Below are 22,302 nucleotides of genomic sequence, written 5' to 3' on the forward strand. Positions count from 1 at the left end.
ACTTGAGCTTGGTCACTACACAAATTAGTTAACATTAGTGACTTTCTCCACTGAGTGCAAATGACCCCCTCTACAGGCTGTACCAACTGAAGACACCTCAGGTGAGATTATAAGACACTATGTGGAACAAACTCTACCTTTAACTACTGTCTGTTCAAAATAAATGAGAAGAAACCTAGTCTTATGCATTGGGGGTTTACATCTACAACGGAAAAATGGATTAAATACAGAGGTAGAAATCGGGTCATAAGTGGTGAATAAGACCCAAGTATGAGAGAGCATGAGAAACATATGTCTTTAATAGGTTAAAATGTTTGGTAATTCTGTATGTTAATGCTGCTCACCTGATTATGTTTGAGGTCGTCACTCGGAGACACATAAGCACCTCGAAACAGTGTGGAGGTTCCACTGGAGATTTGAGCTGTAAGAGAGGGCACATATGGGAAGAGATTTATGAATGCGTGCTAAGCATCTGGATCAGCCTGTGAGTAATACCGCTGGAGAGGAAAATGATTCATTGTGTCTACAGATCAGACAAGCAGCTTCCAACACACATGCAAGTGCAGGCTTCTAAACACACAAGAAGTAATGTTTACTGCACAAAGATTACAATGAATCCACAGAGAAATCTCACATCACTGCCGGTAAATTTGCTACGGCATGATCACACAAAAGTAGGCTATGTCTAGCAGCTGATTTGAGAATGAAGTTTCATTAGGTCCTCAGTGACCGTCTCTGGAGTTCTTTCCTGTTACACTGCTTTGGATGTACGAGGAGGATCTCCCTATGGAGGTTTAGGATGACCTCAGCCAGTGAGAGGAAGACTTTGAAAGCCAAAGATTTACCTGCCATGGCGTCCTTTCGGGAAGTGTGCTCGCCCTTGTTGCCATGGTAACCAGAATTCGTTCCAGTTGTTTCGTAGTCTGCCTTCCTCTCCTTCAGGCTCATCATCTCTCGAGGGGAGGCAGGGGCGCTCGCTTCAAGCAAACAAACACAAGTCAGCATATCAACACATCACACTACAACAAAAAGGGAACAAACAAAAAAGAAAAACATAACATACCTCTTCACACCATCACAAGACATTTAGTCATGTTTACTCAGTAACTCTACTTCAATATAATGAGTCAAGTCTTTAGTTATGTTTAGTGAGCAAATGTCATAATTTAATTACAGTTTCTAAATAAGACAGTCAATTGTTTGTCCTTGACTCCTGAGGCCATAGATCTATTCCCCCTTTTACTGATTCTGTGACCAAAGAAGATGAGATCTGTGAGGAAATCTGATTACTCAAAGTAAAGCAAACAGGAAGAGACAACTGCACAGTTCCACCCTCAGAGTATGAATGGACTCAAAGGCTAATGAATTCAACCTGCACCACAAGATGGCCAACAAGCTATGGATAAAGTTTCGGCAAGGTTTAGGTAAGAAGAAGTCTGTCCTTATGTCACTACAACCTTGATGACAATGATCTTAGCATTGTAACAATAATCAGTAAAACCTTACTGAAGGGCAGCATTTGCAAGGGTACATGACACCTACATAAACTTTAACGACAACCAACATAAACCTACATACATTTATAAAGACATTCCAATAAGCATCAGCTGTCATAAACACTGCTTTTGTCAATTTCAATGTAATGCAAGTATACTCTGCAAGTATTGTGTTACACACTTATTGGAATTAGCCTTAATAAATGTTTATAAAGGTTTATGTCAGTTTCCTTTCTCAGTAATGGCTTCTTGACAGCTACACCTCCTTTCAGACTCACAGTGTCGAGTTGTCTTCTCACGGTGGAAGGATGGACAGAAACACACAGATTTTAAGAAAGAGAGGAGCTTGATTTTCTTATCTCTCAAAGATGAAAGCTTTATGTACTGTTTGTCTAGTGGTGGCAGTTTTGGTGCTCTATCAGGTCTTGCACAGTTGTTAAGAGTCACATTTACTTGTCTATGAATCATTTTATTAATAGTTTTGGAAAATCTTGTTTTTCACTGATTTTTCCTTTGGCTTTTTCTGCAAGAGGACTATCATATCTAATCTTAGACATATCTCCTAAAAAATAACATTAATAGCCATTTTGAGAGAAACTTAAATAAATGAAGGGTGAGCTCTGACTTTTGCACAGTAATATAATTATGTATCTTGATCTGTAAATATTCTTTATAACATAGCATTTGACACAAGGTGTGTCTGAAATCAAATACTACATACTACACGCTTATAGACAATGGTATAATGTATTATTATCCTGAACTACTTGCAAGTGTTTCCAGACAAACGACAAAAGCCCAGCTATGTACCCTTACATTTACACGCTGAACACGCTGACAAACATACTGTGAGCAATCAAAATCCAACTCAGTCTAAGAGTTTTTGTATTTCATTAGCCTGTTTTATTACTGCAGACCAAAGTGCCTTGCAGTGTTTTTGAAAGGCTTGAAATGTAAAAGAAAGGAGTAGAAACTGTTGCTTTAAGAATCCAGTAGCACCTGTAATGTACACTATACTGTAAAATGTAGGTAGGATGTATCCACATAGTGTCACTGTGAAATCCCACAGTATCACTGATGAAACATTTGTGAAAATGATTCTATTATATCTGGGTGATTTTCAAATACTAATTGACAAATACTCGTTTTGTATTTTGGCACAGTTCTCAGTGCAGAAGTTCAAAATTTCAAAAAGAACCATGATTTGGCATTTAGCCAAACAGGCTATAACAGGTTCAATAGGTTTTAAGATCCTCTCAGTCAGCTGCTGGCTGATGGTTACCATAGTGTTAGGCCATCTTACTAGCAAACATATTGATTTTCACATCAGTCCAGTGCTGACTATAAATCAGTGTTGAGTAAACTAAGCTGCCATGACCCCACCTGCTGAGTTGAGTTCTAAACACTTCAGACCACTACTGCATTCTGGGCTCAACTGTCTGTATTGGATGAGATGGTCCAGATCGGTATTAAGTTACACTGTTCAAGGCATTCTTGTCAAAAATGTTCTGCCGTTCTGTATAAATTTGTTAAAATTAAAGCCTTTAATGCAAGAAACTGAGATGAACTTGAACGACTAGAGTTGTGTAAAGGCAGTAAATATAAGTTAGAATTACTTAACTGTATGGAGGTAATACCATTATTAGGTAGGTCCAAGATAATCCATCATTTTAAGATCAAAGGAGTGATTTACTCAATTTATTTAAGTGTATACAACAATAAACAAATGTGTTGCTCATACTCAGTTTGGCAGATTTACTCATGGTCAAATGTTTTAGTAACCTAAAATTAAATGGTTTAAGGCAATCAGTTTCCTTAACCCATTTGAGTTTGCCTAACTCATCAAATTTGAGTTACTTATTCTTAAATGGTTTAAGCATTAGCATATCATAATGAAAACAACTTTTTACAAAATACTTATGAAAAACAAAAACTGTACTGCATCAACTTCCACTTGAATTTTACACTGATACCTTACTCCATTTATGTATCAACAAAATAGGTCTACGGGGGAAAAAAAAAAAAAATCAATCAATCAAAATCAATTTTAGATGAATGACCCATCTAAGATTTCTTTAGGAACTTTACGTTTACTATTTATCCATTCTGCAATGGGAAATGTGGAAAACAGTGCTGGTATCTGAGGTATCAGTCAACATGAAGTGCTAAAGAACACCACTCACCTGACCGATTATTGGGTGAAGTCCGCACTGGTGAGATGGAGGGAGTGCGAGAAGATGAATAAGGTCTCTGCCTGTCTCTTTCTATTGTAGAGGACGAACCCACAAAATGGTACTGAGAATAGCCATCCTGCAAATAAGGGAGATCGTACAACATGGCAGTCAATAAGTGTAGGGTAAATGTTAACATTAACAGTTTCTAACAGATTTCTCATATCAAGTACTGACCTAATTTTTAAACACTCTTTTTTTAACTCCTAGCGTTGCAGTAGTCCTGGTTGCTTAATTGGATAATACCATCACTAGACTCTGCCGATGAAAATAAGGCTTTCCAATACATCTCTACATGTTGGGGCAATCGTGGGCCTTAGGTTAGGGATCCAGCCTTGTGACTGGAAGGGCGCCGGTTCGATCCCCAGAGCCGACAGCACATGACTGAGGTGTCCTTGAGCAAGACACCTAACCCCCAACTGCTCCCCGGGCGCTGCGGATTGGGCTGCCCACTGCTCTGGGCAAGTGTGCTCACTGCCCCCTAGTGTGTGTGTGCTCACTAGAGCTGTTTGTGGTGTTTCACTTCACAGATGGGTTAAATGCGGAGGTGAAATTTCCACGTTGTGGGACTAATAAGGGTCTCTTAAATTAAATTAAATCTTCCTGAACTAGAGAAGCACATTTACAGAAAGGAAACTATGTTTTTAAATTTTGCACCCAGAAAAGCTCACATTGTAGTTAACTAAGCTTGTTATTGATCAGTGCCAATAAACAAATCAATATTGTAGTATAGCAGTATTAACAATATATTGCCCAGTACCAACTTTCTGCATGGTTGTTGTAGAGTTGCTTTTGTAACTTGTGCCTCTGAGAGATTTTTTGTGAAATAGATAAACAGATTAATTACTACTATTGCCCTGATAATTAAGTTACAAATTCAAAGTATATGTAATTAAACAGATTGCAAATGAGAGTGTCTTTTAAAGAGCAATCTCCATTTTGTTCTCTACATATTTCTCATACATTTTTGCTTTCTCTTTGTGTTGCTTCAGTATGCTGAGTGAAAACACTTTCAGCACCTTTATATATAAACAGCTTATCTGGACAAAAGAGTCTCAGATGCTAGAGCTGCAGTATAAAGCAGAGCTTTAAAGACTGACGTTCTCGGAGTTCACTACCTTCTTGTATAGGCTGCGTAGATCCCGGTACTGCCACATACTGTTCAGGACTTGAGATGCTGCTTTCACCACCTTGGGCGTGTGTCTATAGGGGAACATTCAGACAAAAACGGTTAGAAGTTCACACTCTGCAAACCTAAATAATAAAGTCCCATGAGACTACGAAACAGCTTCAGAGAGAGATACAGAGAGAGAGCACTTTCTGTTCTATAAATAACAAAGTGCTTGTGCTCTCAAATAGTAGAATCCACTGTGAAGCCAGCAGTTCAATAAAATAATGTGTAAAACTGATATCATGTTACATTTGATAACTAAATGAAAACAATAATTAAGTCTGCCAGTGAGTCGTTCAAAAAGACATGCTTTAGTCCTGCAGATCACAAAAGACATACTTGAGGGAAAGACCTAGACTCTACAGCCACAATTACCAAAAATTAATAAAAAATGAGTACCATCCTCTTCTTACTTGGACTTGTGCCTAGGGCTCCTACAAAGTCATTTTCATTTCCACCGAAAATCTATTGCACTTCTTTAAGCAAATGACAGAATTGCACATTGTCATTGGTCTCGCATGTTAACATCTCTGCCGGGGGGATGAATTATCAAGCTCTTCTCCATTATGATTTGGGCTGGAGATAAGGTGTTTGAAGAGAACACCTTGCAATGAGAAAGCACCAAAGGCTAGCTACAGAGCCTATGCAGTGTATCAAGTATAGCTCAATTTGGCATTAATTCTTAACTCTTTCAAAGCCAATTATAAAACACTGATAAAATGACATGTGTGGACATTTTTGAAAACAACTGCAGCCACTTCATTTAACAAGGGTGATAGATTATTGTGTGGTTTTCTAAGCATTATGACCATTATGAAGCTTCAGGGCTGTTATGATAACTGTTAAGTAACATTTTAAGTAATAAGTAATACTTCAGCCTATACTGAGTTCCATAGTTCATTTTACTTCTTGCGTTTAAAACAAGTTTACACTGTAACCCATATATGTAGTACATTTAAGTGAATAGACATATTAAATGCAAGTGAATGTAAGACGTGTAAAAATTCTAAGGATGGACCATGGATTAGTTTTATCAAACAATATTCCAGAAAATTACTGTAAACTACATTTTCATTACTTTATGTAAATATTTTAAATTTTTACATTATTCATGAGCCACACAAAATCTGCAACCCATTCACAATAATAAGAAAACCTGCCAAGGGATTTTTATTGCATCACACCGATTTTGGTAAATAAAAAAGGGGCAAATTCCCACCAGAAGTTACTATACATGTGTCAGTGCCTGCAAAAACCGGTCATAAATCCAACACTGTAAATAATATACTGACTACCAATATATCTCACACCCTTAATAATTCTAGAATATATATGAGATATGTGGGTTTAAAGAAGTCTTTGACCCTTTAGACAGCAAGGGACCACACTTCACTTCCTTACTCTCAGAACTACACACTACATATTGCACTACAATATTGCACTTTATTGTAGTTACTGAATAATTCACAGCAGCTGCTGAATGGTAAGTCTTCAGATGTATGTGTGAATAACAGACCCGCAGTCTAAAAAGGTTTTAGCAGGGTCTTTAACTGCTGGACCTGAAGCCAATGCTAGCTCATTTCAGAGGCAACTTCTGTTACGCACTTGTCTCCTTTGCTGCGTGCAATACCGATGAGCTTCTCGATGCCTCCAGCGTCACGCAGGGCCTTGGTGTTCTCCATGTTCTTGGTAATGACCTCGTGCAGAGCGCAGCAGATGGCAGTGATGGTGTCGTCGGACATGCTCTTTCCCACGCCGCTGCTGCTGTTATTGTTGCCTCCCGGCAGCCGGTGGACCAGGTCTCTCATGGCGTACTTGCCTTTTGGAGGAGAGCAGAGGAGGAGGCAGAGGAAGAATGAAGAGATAAAACCTTTGGTTTATTAGCAGATGGGACGGGGGATGTTTGAGTGGGTGGGGGGTGGACAATCTGTCTGGGAATCGAGGCTTTTTCAGCAATTTAGGGCTGAGATTGAGATTTCTGCTCTGACATTTGCTTCAGAAGAGTCTGACACATTCACTGTAGGGCTGATGGGTCTTTTCAGTGTGTTGGGGGATGACTCTGCTCAGTCTTGAAGACTGCATCCTCCACCAAAATTTCTGGATCAGGCCATACAGTGGCACTGCTACGCCTACACACTGGTCACAGTGTGGCTACATACTGAAACCAGATGGTTCATTCTCCATGTCACTGATGTGTTCAAAATGATAAATATTTAATTTAGACATTCGAACAGAACAAGTCAAACTTCATACATGTGTATTCAGCAAGAATACAAAGGCGTCTTGTTGGGGAAAAAACCTGTGCTACAGTACTGTATTCCGTCAGTAACTACTTTCCTCAATATAAAAGATATTTACACATTAAGTTTCCTGTGAACATTTCCGAGTTTGCGGTTTTCATAATTTATTTAAGTGAAGGATGACACTTGCACAATTCTCTTCTCCAATAGAATATCCTCCACTTCAACATGCTTTCAGAATCCTCTTTGCCCCATATTCGTCACATGATAAAATTGCTCAACACTAAACCCAGACTGAAACACTGAAGATTGGTTACCATGGAGACTCCAAGGCCAACATCGGCACCCAAATCATTGCAAAGATCAATAATTGTCTATTAGTGTCGCAAGGAACACTTCAAACAATAACATGCTGCCTCTCACTGTAACATACATTTATTCAATAACCAACATTGCTTGCTGGATTTATTCAATAACCAAGATTACTCATTATGTATGTATACACACACACACACACACACACACACACACACACACACACAGGCACAGATATTAAAATCTCCAAAGCGTCAGTAATTGCTCATTGAATACAATGAACGGTGTATAAAGAACTGATGCTGTCTAAAGCACAATTAAAAAATGCATTAGAAGTACTCAAAATCAACTAGAATTGGGTATAAATATCTTTGAAATAGATTTGAAATAGATTCTTCAAGATACACTTCAATGCATCGAAACATTTCAAATTACACCAGTTCGATTCAATTTGATGATTTTTCATGTCATTGTGTCTGGATTTACACAATATTTCTGAATTCTGTTTTGAGTGATTTTTTTGTTATTTCATTGCTAACGTTTGTCCTTCTTTTGGAATCCATTTACAGCACCTTCTCTCACTCAATCTGCTACATCTAGATGCAGAAGAACTAACGTTAGTCATCATTTTACTTGCTCAATACTTTTCTAACGCCTAAGCCTGCCTGCGCAACAGCACTGGTCCGTCAATGAACGGAGCCACACCATAAGTTGATTTAGTGAAATTTTCTGTTAAAAAATAGCCTGAAAATTGTAGTTGCGACAGAAAAATTAACACACTTTACATACTACTATCATAACCAATTATGGTTCTAACATTCCAAAATAGATCAGCAAGGCCTTGATAAACTGAAAGTGTAACGCTAATCTCCACAGCACTTTGACCCAGCAGGTCCCAGTTTGACACGCTTGTTCTAACGTGAATACTAACAACTACAACTTACCAATTAGCTCCTTGTTTCTCACATCCAAGGCCATGTTCCTGAGCGCTGTGGCCACAGCACACACCACACGGTCATTATCAATCCTCAGCAGTTCCACCAGGATGGGTAGGCCTTTCTCCTTCCTCACCGCTGCTCGTATATACACCGACCACTGTAAGCCACCCAGGATACAGGTTTTACAAATGGGCTCTGACCTCATTTCTATCCATAGCCGAGCTCTGACTTACTGTTCGAATAGATGATGTTAGCAAAGTAAGAGTAGATTGTAGAACTGTTCTCTGCATTCATGGAGTGAACAACTTGACAGAAGGCAAATCTGGACTTGGCTACTAAGCTAATTTGTAATATGTGTTGAGCAGTCAAAATTCCACAGGGTATTTTTTGAGCAGTGAAGTTTAGTTGTAACAGTGAATTGGTCAATGTTGCACAGAATCTTTAGAGAAACCGACACCAAATGTATGTTAGTATGTTAATGTTGTACAAAGTGTAACAGTCATAGTGTAGGTTGACCTGGATGGTCCTTGTTTCTGAGTGGGGTGGGGTTACTCACTGGTTTTGGTGTGGGGCCTACCTTCCAGCTGCCCGCTGCCAGATTCTGTAGAGCCCCGGCCGCCCCCTCCAGCGTGTCCGGGTTGGAGCATTCCGACAGCAGTGTGAGGTATGGCTTCACAATGGACGGATGCCAGAGCATCTGCAGCCCCTTTGGAGGATCGCCGGAGTCTGGAAAAGGCCCCACTCCATCCCACTGAGAGCACAGGAAGAGGAACAAACCTCATTTGACAAACACCCAGTTGAGCTACTTTAGAGAAGCAGAGAAACGCCAAAATCTGATTAAAATAATGAGATGAACACAATGTGGATAAATGATATGAAACATATGGCAAAATCCTAAATGATGTGCTAATCTGCTACAGTAAAAACAGTCATTTACCAAGTAGTGGCAACCCAGCTGTCCTAAACAGGGTTTCATTCATCACCTTCCCAGATGTGCATTTGCATCATTGTAAATGATCGGTCTACTCCCATACATTTAGCAATTTAAAAGCCACAATACAAGATAATGCAACCTTCTACCTCCCCATTCAGCCCACGCGGCTGGGGGAAAATGCGGCCAATGCCCTTCTCTTCCCACTGTTTTCAGAACTTAAATGAAATCAGCCTGCTAAAGTAAGTAATTATCTCCTGGAGGGGGGGGATGATTGGCGACGCAAGCCGCCCGAACGGCAGCAACGCTAAATGGTGCTAATTGCTAGCAGCTGCGGCGCTCAGGCCCGTGGCCCACCTGATCATGGCTCTTCTTTTTCTTCTTCTTCTTGCCCCAGCAGCCGGAGCTCTCAGCGTCCTTCCCGCTGGCGTCAGTGCACAGCACCCCGTCCAGCTCCTCCGATCCCAGCTGCTGCCCCTGAGACGTCTCAGCCGCCAGTCTATAGGACAGGTTCCTCAAAATGCACACGCAGTTCTCTATAGTCTGTTGGAGCCACAGGATGTTGGAGAAAAAGCAAGGACAGGCAGATTAGGGAGAGACTTGAAAAAGCAGGATGTTTTCACATTAGGCTACATCTATTTCGCAAGAATGATTCTGTGCTGGAATATCTGCGTTAACTTCTCAGTTTAACTTCAAAAGGAACAATGTCTACCCTGACACTATCTTTGCAAAAGCAGTATGCACCATAATCCCTATAGACAAGTTCGGCTTTGCCAGATACAGCATTATCCAAATGTGTCTTTTTTTCTTTTCAGGAGACAATTTATCCTCTTTGTAAAGTCCATGCATTACTGCATCTGTGTTCGTAATAGTTTCTTGTTAGATTGGTCCTCTGGATTGAGTCCAGTGGAGAGTAAGGGAAGCTAATCCTATTGTCATGAGCAGTCAGGCAGGGCAAAACAAAGGAGAGGACTTTGATCTTGTAAACGGTTTCAGAGGGATTTAATTCTGATGGTCCTTTTTAAAATTCTCTGACTGGTTCTCACTTAATATCACGGCAGTAACAAAGAGGTCTCAAAATTCAAACAAACTAGAAATTCAATATAGTGGGTGTCTGACTTTGTAACTTAATCTGTGCAATTACCACACCCACTCTTAATACTGTAGCTGCTAACACAATGGAGAGGGCAGAACACACAATAACACTGTCTGTGGTAATTACCATCAGAAGGAATGAAAACAAATTCATGCATTATCTATGCTAAAGAACTCCTTGTAGTTGCCCTATGAATGATTTACTACTGTTTCGTGATGCCTCCAGTAGAGATGGCGAATATGGTAAAAATGTAGTATCACAATACTTCAAGATGCTTTCTCTATACACAATATGTACCGATATTTATTTTTTTCTAATATCTGATAAACTGGAAAAGACAAAGTACAGCCACATTTAAAAAATATGATCAATCAACATGGCTTTTATCTGTTTCCACTGTCCTGGCTGAAGAAGGAGCAATTGTCATCACTCCTTCTACACTCAGGACAGTGGCTAGTGAAAGAGAAAAGATTGGAGCACACCCCAGAGCGCGCTCAGCATGTAGGTAACACAGCAGAGCAAAGGGTCAGACCTTGCTGTCGATCTCACTGCTGCCCAGTGCAGTTTGGATAACGTAGAGGAGTGCATCTGTCAGTCCCTCACACTCCCGCATCCTGCGCCGTGCCTCTTCTCCCGCAGAGCTCACATTCCTGCACAGAAACATCAGACACATACTGTCACCGAGCCCGACAAGCTACACTCTCCCCCGATCACACTGCAACATGGCAAATTGCTCAGTACCATGAAGTATTTGCGTGTTTTTGTGACTGTGAGATTCATTTAAAAGAGCATTTTGTAAGATAACCTGTCAAATTCATACTCCACAAAGTCCCTCCTTCTCTCTATTCACCCCCCCCCCTCCCCATTTACTTACCAGTCTAGAAGAAATGTTGCAAGTTCAGCACAAACCTTCATTCCTTTACTCAAAATGAGCTGTCTCCAACAGTGGAAAGCAACAGCAATGTTAACTGTTGTTTTGCTTCTATTTATAATATAACTTACAATCTTTGTGGTTACTTACTTTCCAGGAGAAGGTGGGCTACTTCTTCATCCTCTCATGTTGGCTGACTCAACACTACAGTGACTCACTATCACCTCTTGAGGCACAAAGTGACGTTAAGAGACAGGGCTAGCTGGTCAGCAGATACCTCTGCAACTTGGTACATAGATGTCTTTGACAGAACATCAAAACTGTTTCTGTTCACATTCTGTTCAGTATTTTAGTTAATTTTGGAATGTTTTAAACTATAAAACTTACAAATTGCTCCTTATCAAAGGAATTGTGTGACAAAAAATCAGATTTACACTTAATCCAAATGTAGAAGAAATCTGCAGGGATATTTTTACATACTTTCAAAGGACAGTTTTAGAAGTTGGTTGCATTTTCAACCTCGCACAATGCAAGTATTCACAAACACATTCAGTGATGCTGAGATCTGGACAGTGAAATAGAAGCATCTAGGAGTGACAATAGCTTAGGTACAAAGTGGCAAACTCATAGATAGGGGCCACTGACTGCTGAAGTGAGTGGCACATAAAAATCACCTAACCTCTGTTACAACAGTCACTACAGGCTTCCAAAGTGCCTCTGGAAACAAGATCAGCATAAGAACATTGTTGAGAGCTTCATGAAATGAGTTTCCATGACTGAGCAGCTGCATACAAGATCACTACTGAACATCTTTGAGATGAACTGGAATGCAGACTGTAAGCCAGGACTTCTCATCCAACATCAGTGCCTGACCTCACAAATTCTCTTTTGACTGCATGGGCACAAATTTCCAAAATCTTGGGAATTGGGAAACATACTCCAAAGTCTTGTGGAAAGCCTTTCCAAAAGAGTGAAGAATATTATAGTTGCAAAGGGGGGGCCAACTCTAAAATAATGCTCAAAGGTTTGGAATGGTATTGTCCAACAAGCTCATATAGGTGTGCTGGTCAGGTCTTTTGGCTACATAGGATCTTTGTAGGGTTTTTTCCAGAAAAAAAATCATAACTTGTACTTACTGGCCAATTTGATTGGAAAACTGATCAAAAAGTTGTTTCTGACTTCTGTACAATACTGTATTTTATAGATTGTAATAACAGTGTCAGAAATCACATGCACAAATCTGTATAAGAATCAATGCAGTTTGAGGCATGAAGTGAGATGGTTCAGGCATGTAGTTTGCATGACACATATTGGTGTGATATAAGCATTTAATCCTTGATAGAAACTACATTAAAAAAAACCTCGGACACCAAACATGTTTAGGCTAACTGACTTTAGGATATGGGTAAAATGTATCATGTTCAACTAAGCTATGCCTTTAAGGTGCTGCTGCTACAAAAAAGACTGAAGTAGCATTAAGTCCTCAGTGGAGAAAGCATAAATATGTCTTTTTGATGCAAATAAGGACTTTAAAGCCTTTTGGACTGTGCTGGAATCAGTGGTAAGAACAGCTATGTATCAGCTAAGAGCTAGTGATTTAACGGCCACATGCCTGGAGCCTGCAGAGCTTCAGCACTATCTAGGAAGGCTCATCGAAGGCAGGCATCCCACACGCCAAGATGGCTGCGAAAAATCAAAGGCTACATCCTGATCCCCCGGCGCTTGCCAAGCAGCTTCCACCATGCCTGCAGGTGCCGTGGCAACCGCGTTCGACCATTAAATATTCAATCAGGCTCCCGAATCCTCGGTCAGCCGTGAAACATTAATTAGCACACGGGGCTTAGGGGAGAGCTCAGGCCAGCCAGCCCACATACAGCATGACTCAGCGTATCTTCTGCCGCCAACCTGCTGTCTCAGACCTGAGAGGGAGTTGTCCGTGTGCTTCAGTCTCAGACAGATTTTATTGACTAGTCATGGTGAGCACCAAACCAGAGGTGCCAAGTCAAGGTCCTGTAGTAGCCCAGCTATGCATACTGGTATCCTCCCATCTCTAACATACTTTATCCAACTAAGCAGTTAATGAACCCTATCATACCTAGTGCCTCACCAATTTCAGATATTTTGGGTTTGTCCTCTTTCAAATTAAATGTGCTTGTCCACAGTGGCCAGTACAATGTATCAGCATGTGGAAATGGAGCTTTCTGTGTGCTACACAGAAAGACTTATAGACATGTTGTCTATAACTATACAACACAAGCAGGATACTAGAGAATTTCTATTAAGGAACACCCACTCAGTAAAGTTTTCCTGGTTTGCCAGATTCTAGAAGGCTCATCTGGTGAGTCCAAAATTAATGAAAATGTAAATGAATGAAAATGCAAAAATTTGTAGTTTGTAAATGCTTAATCATTTTATACCAAAAGATGCAATTGTTTTCTTCATATGAAACAGCATAAAATACTTCAACACTTGAGTGTTTTTAAATTCAAGTTATGTACATTCTTGACATCAGTACAAACTGCTTTCCTAAGCCAATGAGGTGATCAGCTGGCCAACCAGTCAGCACTTAGTAACAGTAATGCTAGCATTCAGCCTTTCTGCTGTAGGGGGAAAAAAGATTTTCATTAACTTTTAACTGAATAAATCATTCCACAACATGTTGCATCCGGTGTGCACAGGTTTGATTTTCTAAATTGTTTACGAATATTATGCTTTTCACATTGCTGTTGTGTTTAGTATTTAAGAAGCATAACGCTAAAAGACAAATGCGAGGCATTTCTGTCTTCCTGTTGATGCACTGGCTTGTTAAAAATGTTAAAAAACAAAATACAAATATAGTAAGTCTATTAATTCTGAACTGAAGAAAACATTATAAATTTTTATTATTATAAATGAGAAACCATGTAACTACAGGTGAGGAGTGGATTAAGGTAGAAACAGTGATTATTTTATCTCAGGATTAGAACATTAACAAACCCTGTCTGAGATGAAGTGGTTGTGTTACTATGAGGAAAACGCTAAAATAAGTAAGGCAGGACTAGGATTAGGAGTCATTGCTATAAGACAATGGACAGCAGTTATCACAAGAGCCATGACCTGTAAAGTGGACACTAAAAAGCTTTACGCAGCCCAAGAAATGTATGGACACACCTATGAAGACAAAAAAATGCATGCATGCAAGCCACATTAAAGAAAAATTTCAGAAGATGGTGCATCAAAATAGTGCACAGTCATGGCCAATATGGCTAAAATTATTAAACCCCCTCGAAAAAATGCAGAGGCAGGCAAGCACACTGGCTGGGATCTCATTACTCTTCCTGGACAGGCTATTCTGGCCACACACAAGGGGCAGTCCGCATATCAGCAGCAAAAAAGCCTGACAGACTGCCAATTGTTGTCCTGTGCCAGCTCTATAATCATGCAGTCTTTGACAAGTGTCCAGAACTATAGAATCCTATAATGAAGCCCCACAGCAAATTCTGTCCCCTGCTGAACTGGCTGAATTAGATGCTCTTTCATAATCCAAACATAAAATAGACAAAAAAATAATTAATAATCATAATATGGTTTATCGCAACAATCTGAAACTGGAAAAAAAATGATCAAATGTGACTGAAACCTATTTAGTCAAACCAATTAGCTTAACTTATCAGCAGAGTGTTCCCTGCAGGCTACCAAGCTGATTAGCAAATTTATTTCAGCTACAAAAAAAAAGCATGAGCCACTATTGAGTGACTGTAAAATGTACAATGGGAGTTCAGTACACTCTGACACTTCCAGGATGTAAATCTTTATGTCTGTTAGGCACAATATTGCTAAACGTTATGTGCCACTTGGTTTGGAAATGATGCAGTCCCATGAAGTACTGTACACACTGTTTGCAAACACCCGGTCCAAATCGGTACCTAATATGGCAGTAAATCTTTCTGAACAAAGGCTAAGCCACTTAAAAGCCAGGCATAGTAAGCAGCATAAGAGGCTTTCTCATTACACACTACCTACGGAAAGACCCCATTGATGCTCAGCATGTATTAGTCATGCTCTGTGTACAGGAGCTATGGAGGCACCGTATCTTTGAATTCAGGTGAGTATGTGTATGCATGTGTTTATGTGTGTATATATATATATATATATATATATATATATATATATATATATATATATATATATATATATATATATATATACACACACACACACACATATACACACACACACACATTATATATTATCACTGTAGGAAAAAAACGTTTCTCCAAAAAGCAGCTTTACAAAAGCAGGAAAAAACTGTCTGAACTTTTAATGGAATTTATTGTAGAAATGATTTATTCCAAGTTATTTTGGACTGATTATTTTGGTCCATTCATGATGAAATTTTGAAACAATGTAAATGGCAGCTGGCAATTTCAAACTAAGTTGAAAAATTAAAAACAACAAAAACGGAAATATGAGATTTTGTCCCAACAGCAGTGATATAGCGATAATGCTCTTGACATTCTGTTGTCTATTTAGGGACACTGATTTAGCACAAGTTGCAGGGTGGACTCGCTATGGATTGGACTTGCTGTTGCCTGCACATCTCACTGACGCATCTATTTGATCAAAATCTGAAGAATTTGAAGGCCAGGGCAACACCTTCAGTTCTTCATCATGTTCCTCTAACCTTACCTGAGCAATGCGCTCACATTATTCTGCTGAAAGAGGCCGCTGCCATCAAGGAACACTGCCGCTATGAAGGGATGTACCTGGTTTGCAGTGACATTTATTTAGGGGGAACATGTCAAACTGATGACCACAAAAATGCCCAGACCTAGGGCTTCCCAACAGAACACTGTGCAGAGCATCATACTCCCTCCACCAGCTTGTCTTCTTCCCACAGTGCATCCTGGTTCCATCATTTTCCCAGGGAAATGACACACACATATCAGACCATCCACGTGATGTAAAAAGGTGAGTCATCCGACAAGGACACCTTCTTCCACTGCTTCAAGGTGCAGTTCCGACGTTTGCATGCTCGTTGTCGGCACTTTTGACAGTGGACAGGGGTTTGCATGGCACTCTGATGGGCACCCATATGCAGGATATGATGCACTCTGTATTGTGACACATTCCTCCCATAACCCCACAAGCCTTGTCGTTTTGAAAATGCTCCTGGTCTTAACAATTTGGCCCTTGTCAAAGTGCCTCAGGTCTTCACACCCACCCACTTCTCCTGCAGCTAACATGTAAACTACAAGAGTCTACTGAAATACTGTTCACTTGTCATTAAATACAGCCCCGACCTCGACATGCATCATAATGTTTTGGCAAATCTATGTATATACACAGTATTGCACAAATGCTTTAGGCACCTAACAAACCTACACTTAAAAAGCTATTTATGTTGCCATTATGTATTTATTTGGTAGGTAGTGATTTAACATGTTTATGCATTTGTTTCCACATCCAAAACTTTCTATTTCCAAATCTGACCTTGAGGAATCCCAGTACTAATTGTAGTTAACATCCACTAGTTGGTTTGCCTCAATCATCACACTTTCAAACAAATTTGATGACTGAGGGTGTTGAAGTCCCCATTAGACAACAGAATGTCAGAAAAATGTGGTATTTTTTCCAGGTTAACCCTTTAAACTCAAGCCAAAAATAATTATTTTTTTCTTTTACATACTCCACTCCTGTAATAACATTATAGCTTGTGATGATTTCTATTACTAACCTGAAACAGTATGCAAACACACAAACTAGAATATAATTCACACTTCAGCTGCCTCTTATTAATACTCTATTGAACAAAATAAATAATAAGCCCTTAATGATGTGAATGTTGTTGTCCATGTGTCTACAACCTCACTCAGACACAATCGCAGTGCTTCTAACAATAAAAACAGTATCAAGATCATGATTATCCAACTCCACATGCTGATAGATTTTACAGTGTTGAATGTGGGCATGTATGCATTGCAACAACACTGGGGGCAGATTTTAATGAGCTAAAGCAAACAAAGCCAAAATCTCTCAATGTATTGTTAACAAAATGTCAGGTATGATAAGGTGAAGGTAAGGTATAGGGTCAAAGCATTACTTAGAGGCAAGCTGTAAGTCTCCAGAAGGAAAGTTTTACGGATGCACGTATGTGTTTGTTAAGACACTTTACCTGAGGCAGCCCGTGGCGTTGCGGAGCACCTGTGAGGAATGGAGGTGCAGCTTGCGATCATCTTGGAGGGGGGAGGAGTCCCAGCCCGAGTGAGGGATAATGATGGTGTTGGTGAGCACGGCCAGAGCATCCTGGATTATGGGCATCTTCAGCGCGTCACACGAGGACAAGTTCCACAGTACTCCTACATACACCAAAAACCACCAGTCAGTTAAGTACACTATAAGCACAAAGAGCAGCCATATATCCAACACTGCGATAAACTCGCTTTGCATAAAGACCATCAACACGTTTTACCTAAAAGCACATTTGTCACCACAAGCGGCGGATGCACTGATTGCCTTAAAAGCTTTAAATAAGCTATGAAAAAGGCCTCAATCAGCTAAAATGGCTTGTAAAAATTTTCTCAAATGCTGTGTTGCAGGCAGTGGTTGGACTTGCCAGAGGGGCTGTGAGTGCTGAACACACAGCTAATCTGCTTGTTCCAGAGAGACCACATCCAGTCTGCACTCAGCATGCCTGCAGAAGGGGAGCAGCCTGGCATTCTCACTGTTAGAACTCCCTGTGGCAGTCTCGCCATCCATCCTCTGCTCTGCACCATGCTCTAATTTATATTCCATTTATATGTCAATTTATTTGCAACAGTTTGCTGAGAAATTGGTGAAAAGTTTACATAACTGTCCCCTTGTAAAACTAATGAAAGCATTTTACCTTGCCAATTAGCAGCATGCAAACTCCATATCTGTGTCGTCACGCACTTGCTCAAACCATGGTGGGCTGTTAAGTAATCCCATCAAAACTTGATTTTTTTGTGTGCTTTTTAACACTGCATGACATGTATACCATCATTCAAAAGTTTGGAATCATCCCTAAAAAGCAGCTACATGTATACAATTACTGTATTGTTTAAAATGATTCTAATATGGTGCTAATATTCTACAATTTCAGGAAGCTGTAAAGGTTAAGAAATTGTATATTAATATATTATATATTAATAGAAAGAAAAATACTATTACAGGCTATTGTTTATTAAGATTTGCTATGTTTCAGTCATGTGATAACTTCTTGTTGTTATTAAAAATATTTCAAATTGTGAATAAACCATTGGCTTACAGTTTGCTACCTAGTTTATAACATTTCAATTCACACTGTAGTTGTTACTGAAAAACAAGATGGTACAAAAGTATATTGCATAGACAAAAACTTAGTAAAAGCAATGTAGGAGTCTCAATATTGTCAGTATTTTCATCAATTTTTATAGATAACAGTATGTCATACAATGTCAGAAACTACACAAGCAATTCTGCTTGAGATTACTTAGCAACAGAAATAATATATAGTATAATAATTTAGGCATGCAGTGAGGCATGCATCCCTCTACATGCAGCTTTAACGAAACACAGTCCCTTGGCTTGACTGCATCTTGCCTCTGTCAATTTTAAGTGCTTTGGCTGTTTCTCTGAACTCTTGGAACATACTGATTATTACATTGATGGACGCGTTGATTACTCCCTGCGTTGAAGCCATGTGGGGGACGTCTTCTTATGCAAGCATTTCTCAATTTTTGTGTTTGACATTTATGAAATGTCTCAGCTTGAAAAATCAAGCACTGTTTTCTCCTGTGTCCTGAGTAAATGCTCCTGAGAAGAGCTGGCACTGTACCATGGTTCCCTAAACAAAGCACTGCGAAAAAGGCCTTTATCTTTTGCCAGTGCCTCACACTCATTAAATAAAAGTCCCTCATGAGGCAATGTTAAGTGCATGTATTATGCTTGGGTATCATTTCCCTAATTGTGACCAATTTGCAGATCATTAACGAACCATCTAATAGGTGCAATGTTCAACCGTAGCAAGTAGATGATTCAATGAGAGCTAATTAACAAATTAACCATTCATTTTAAAAGGCTACCTAAAATACAGTCACACAAAAGGCAAGGTATAATGAAATAAAAGCATTTGTATGAATCGATACTACAGTATGTGATAGAGCGAGAGCGAGAGAGAGAGAGAGAGAGAGAGAGAGAGAGAGAGAATTAATATTAAAGCAGTAGTTTTTTTGGAAAACAAAAATCGAATTTATGTAACTATCCTCTTATTTACAAAATGTAGTACGTAGGTAAGGGTCTGAAGCTTGCCATTTTTTCTGAAGCTTGCCATTTTTTCTGAGTTTTTGTGTTATTGAATCATTAAGACGTAACCAAAGTCGATCAGAGTGGTTGTGAAATGCTCAGTTCTGCAGAATTGTTCATAGAAGCGGTGAAAGAAATCAGGGGCTGTTTTACAGAAACTTTATCTTTTTGTCTTAAGATCTCACAGGTCAAGAAATTCACAAATTCACATTACAGAAGCAAATCTTATTTTAATTAAGGAATCTTGTCTTACAGCATCTTATCTCAAGTTAGGAAATCTTAAACTACTCAAAGCCAACAATCAACTGTCATGTCTTTTACCTTGCAACCAACCAAAAGCGCACAACTGAAACATAAACATGTAATGAAAATAATCAGGTTCGTTAGCCAGTCAGCTAGCTACCGTTACTGAGGTTAAAAAGGTCAGAAGAAACTAAAGCACAATAAACTTGAAGTTAAGAATACTGTGACAGTGCTTCATGCTGTTTATCTGTGTGTTGCCACTTCCCAGTTTCACTTTTAGTTACTCGAACACTTCAGCCAACCGCGCTAACCATACTCCCAATAAAGAGTAACGTGTTTAGCTCTGTCTCCTCATTATTCACCAACATTACTGTAATATTTTATCTGGCTAGCTGTCATCAACATTAGCACACAAAGGTAATAAGTGGGGGCGGTGGAGACCGTGGCTGCAGAGTCTGAGATTTTTAAAATGCTGTTAGAAAAATGCCTCATAAATCAAAGTACTGTTTTCAATGTAGATAAACGTAATGTCATTATGCCATTTATAGTGAAGTATGCTGCCTGTCACTGCATAAAGCAATAGAAAAAGACATTTAAAACAGAAGTTGAGGTTGTCTTAAATTTAGTAAAGTATTTAGGAAATTTTGTCTAGTTAGGATGTTTCTGTAATACTGTTTACCTGGAGTTGTAATAAGATTATGAACCTAAGAACTGTTGTTCTGCAATAGATTCTGTCCCAAATACAGTCCTAACTCAGTTGTCACGGTAACTAAACAGATGACATAAGAAGTTTCTGTAATACTGTTTTCTTACCTGGAGTTAGAATAAGATTATGAATACGGCCTTGTATTTTTTTTTTTTTTACATCTGTTCATGACAGAGAAGTACAACCAGGGCATTGTTAGGCAAAACAGTAGCCAAAGAAAATATTTTTTTCAGATTTACCCCAACTTTACAGTTATCAATATTACACATAGAAACACAAAAGACACGTTTAGATTAAAATGGACTGTGGCTGTAGTCCCTGGTCTCCATCACCACCACTCCAGGTTAAGTATGTTTCTCTACAATGAACCATTCAGATCAGACCACTCAGAGTGATTTTTGTTTGCAACTCAACCACTAAATCATTGAGACGTTTTGAGAAAAAAAAAATGGTAGCGATCCCCCTTTAAACCCACCATTTTGTATTGTGCAAAATGCTTGTCGTCACACACTTGCCTCAGACCAAATCAACTGATCTCAAATAGACTTTGTTATGTGGTTTATGACACTGTAAGGCACACTGTTGTCTATCAAACTGAACCTAAGCACAGGTTGCTTCTACTGTTTTAGATACACTGCATGCAGTGGATCTACATTTAGATACAAGGCATACAGTGTTAGAAATCATGCAAGCAAGTCTATCTGAAATTACATACCATGTTTTAAGCAAGTGTGTGTAATGATTTAAGCATGCATTTTGCACAATGCTAATCAACTTCTCCAATCCACCTTTTCTTAGCTACATTAGCATTGTAGTTCCAAAGGAAAACAAAGGAGCAAACTTCAAACACCAAACATGTCTTGGCTGATCAACTACATTTCAGGTAATGGGAAAATTGTGAAATTTTTTTTTGGTTTGCCAAACACATAATACCTGTGAGCAGTTCTCTGATCTCCACGTCAGTTGTCTTACGGAGGAGGCGCACTAGAGCGGGAATGCCTCCGCAGTTCTTTAGGGCAATCTTGTTGTCGTCATTGGCTTTGCCGTACACCAGGTTCCTCAGAGCCCCGCAGGCACTGCGATGGACATCAGTCATCCGGTGATCCAGCAGGTCTACTAGAAGCTGGATGCCTCCCTGTCTTCGGATCTAACCAAATACAGCAGACAGCAAAAAGTAGTATAAACAATCATATACACACACACACCTTTATTACCCTTCAATAAGAAGTTTATCAAGTTATGACTCCTGTTACCTAACTGGCACTGGATAATGTAGGTAATTTGGGCAACTGAAGAGATCTTTCGCGTTTTTCCACTCTTCCAGTTATTCGTCTAATTGAACCTGTGCCTGTTTATCTACACGATAATCTCTGTATTGTTTTTATATCCTGCCTTTGGCTACAGATGCAGCAGTTAAAGAGCTATACTGGCAATAAGGGGGCAAAGGAAGTGAACTGAGGCCTTGGCTAGCATCACTAGAGCCACACTGCCAACAGTAAGCAGATGTGCTGCTCCACACAATGTGCCAATTTCAGACCCCATATGGTGAAAGCTTAACTTCTCACTTCTCTCTAGCTTTCATATTTATCACAACCTGTGTTAGATTTAGTAAAGCACTAAACTAGATTTGTTTTACATTCACACAAGTAACTGAAAAGGTTAGCAAAATTAACAAAGAGAGCCCGAATTCAATGGCCATAACCCAGACATAGTCAGTGGCACACTCACTATCTATCACCTGGGTTTGTTACTGAGTTGTGAGGTTAATCAAACTACATTAC

At 39.4% G+C, this 22,302-nt stretch overlaps 1 protein-coding gene across 4 annotated transcripts in view; it reads right to left on the reverse strand.

The window, feature by feature from the left end:
- The window catches only part of ctnnd2b (catenin (cadherin-associated protein), delta 2b), a 117,407-nt gene that overhangs the window by 4,138 nt on the left and 90,967 nt on the right, over positions 1 to 22,302 (reverse strand). For 2 of the 4 annotated variants that reach the window (XM_037547586.1, XM_017719642.2), the window contains 11 exons: positions 21,455 to 21,668; positions 17,444 to 17,627; positions 10,951 to 11,068; positions 9,680 to 9,865; positions 8,948 to 9,142; positions 8,398 to 8,548; positions 6,504 to 6,717; positions 4,846 to 4,930; positions 3,680 to 3,806; positions 846 to 977; positions 345 to 421 (listed from right to left, as the gene is read on the reverse strand). In XM_037547586.1, coding sequence (XP_037403483.1) covers positions 345 to 421; positions 846 to 977; positions 3,680 to 3,806; positions 4,846 to 4,930; positions 6,504 to 6,717; positions 8,398 to 8,548; positions 8,948 to 9,142; positions 9,680 to 9,865; positions 10,951 to 11,068; positions 17,444 to 17,627; positions 21,455 to 21,668 — 1,683 coding nt within the window. The remainder of the gene's footprint in view (positions 1 to 344; positions 422 to 845; positions 978 to 3,679; positions 3,807 to 4,845; positions 4,931 to 6,503; positions 6,718 to 8,397; positions 8,549 to 8,947; positions 9,143 to 9,679; positions 9,866 to 10,950; positions 11,069 to 17,443; positions 17,628 to 21,454; positions 21,669 to 22,302) is intronic. The other 2 variants (XM_037547582.1, XM_037547589.1) reach the window with 1 other exon arrangement.

The sequence above is a fragment of the Pygocentrus nattereri genome, chromosome 2, assembly GCF_015220715.1.
Source record: "Pygocentrus nattereri isolate fPygNat1 chromosome 2, fPygNat1.pri, whole genome shotgun sequence".
Lineage (NCBI taxonomy): Eukaryota > Metazoa > Chordata > Actinopteri > Characiformes > Serrasalmidae > Pygocentrus > Pygocentrus nattereri.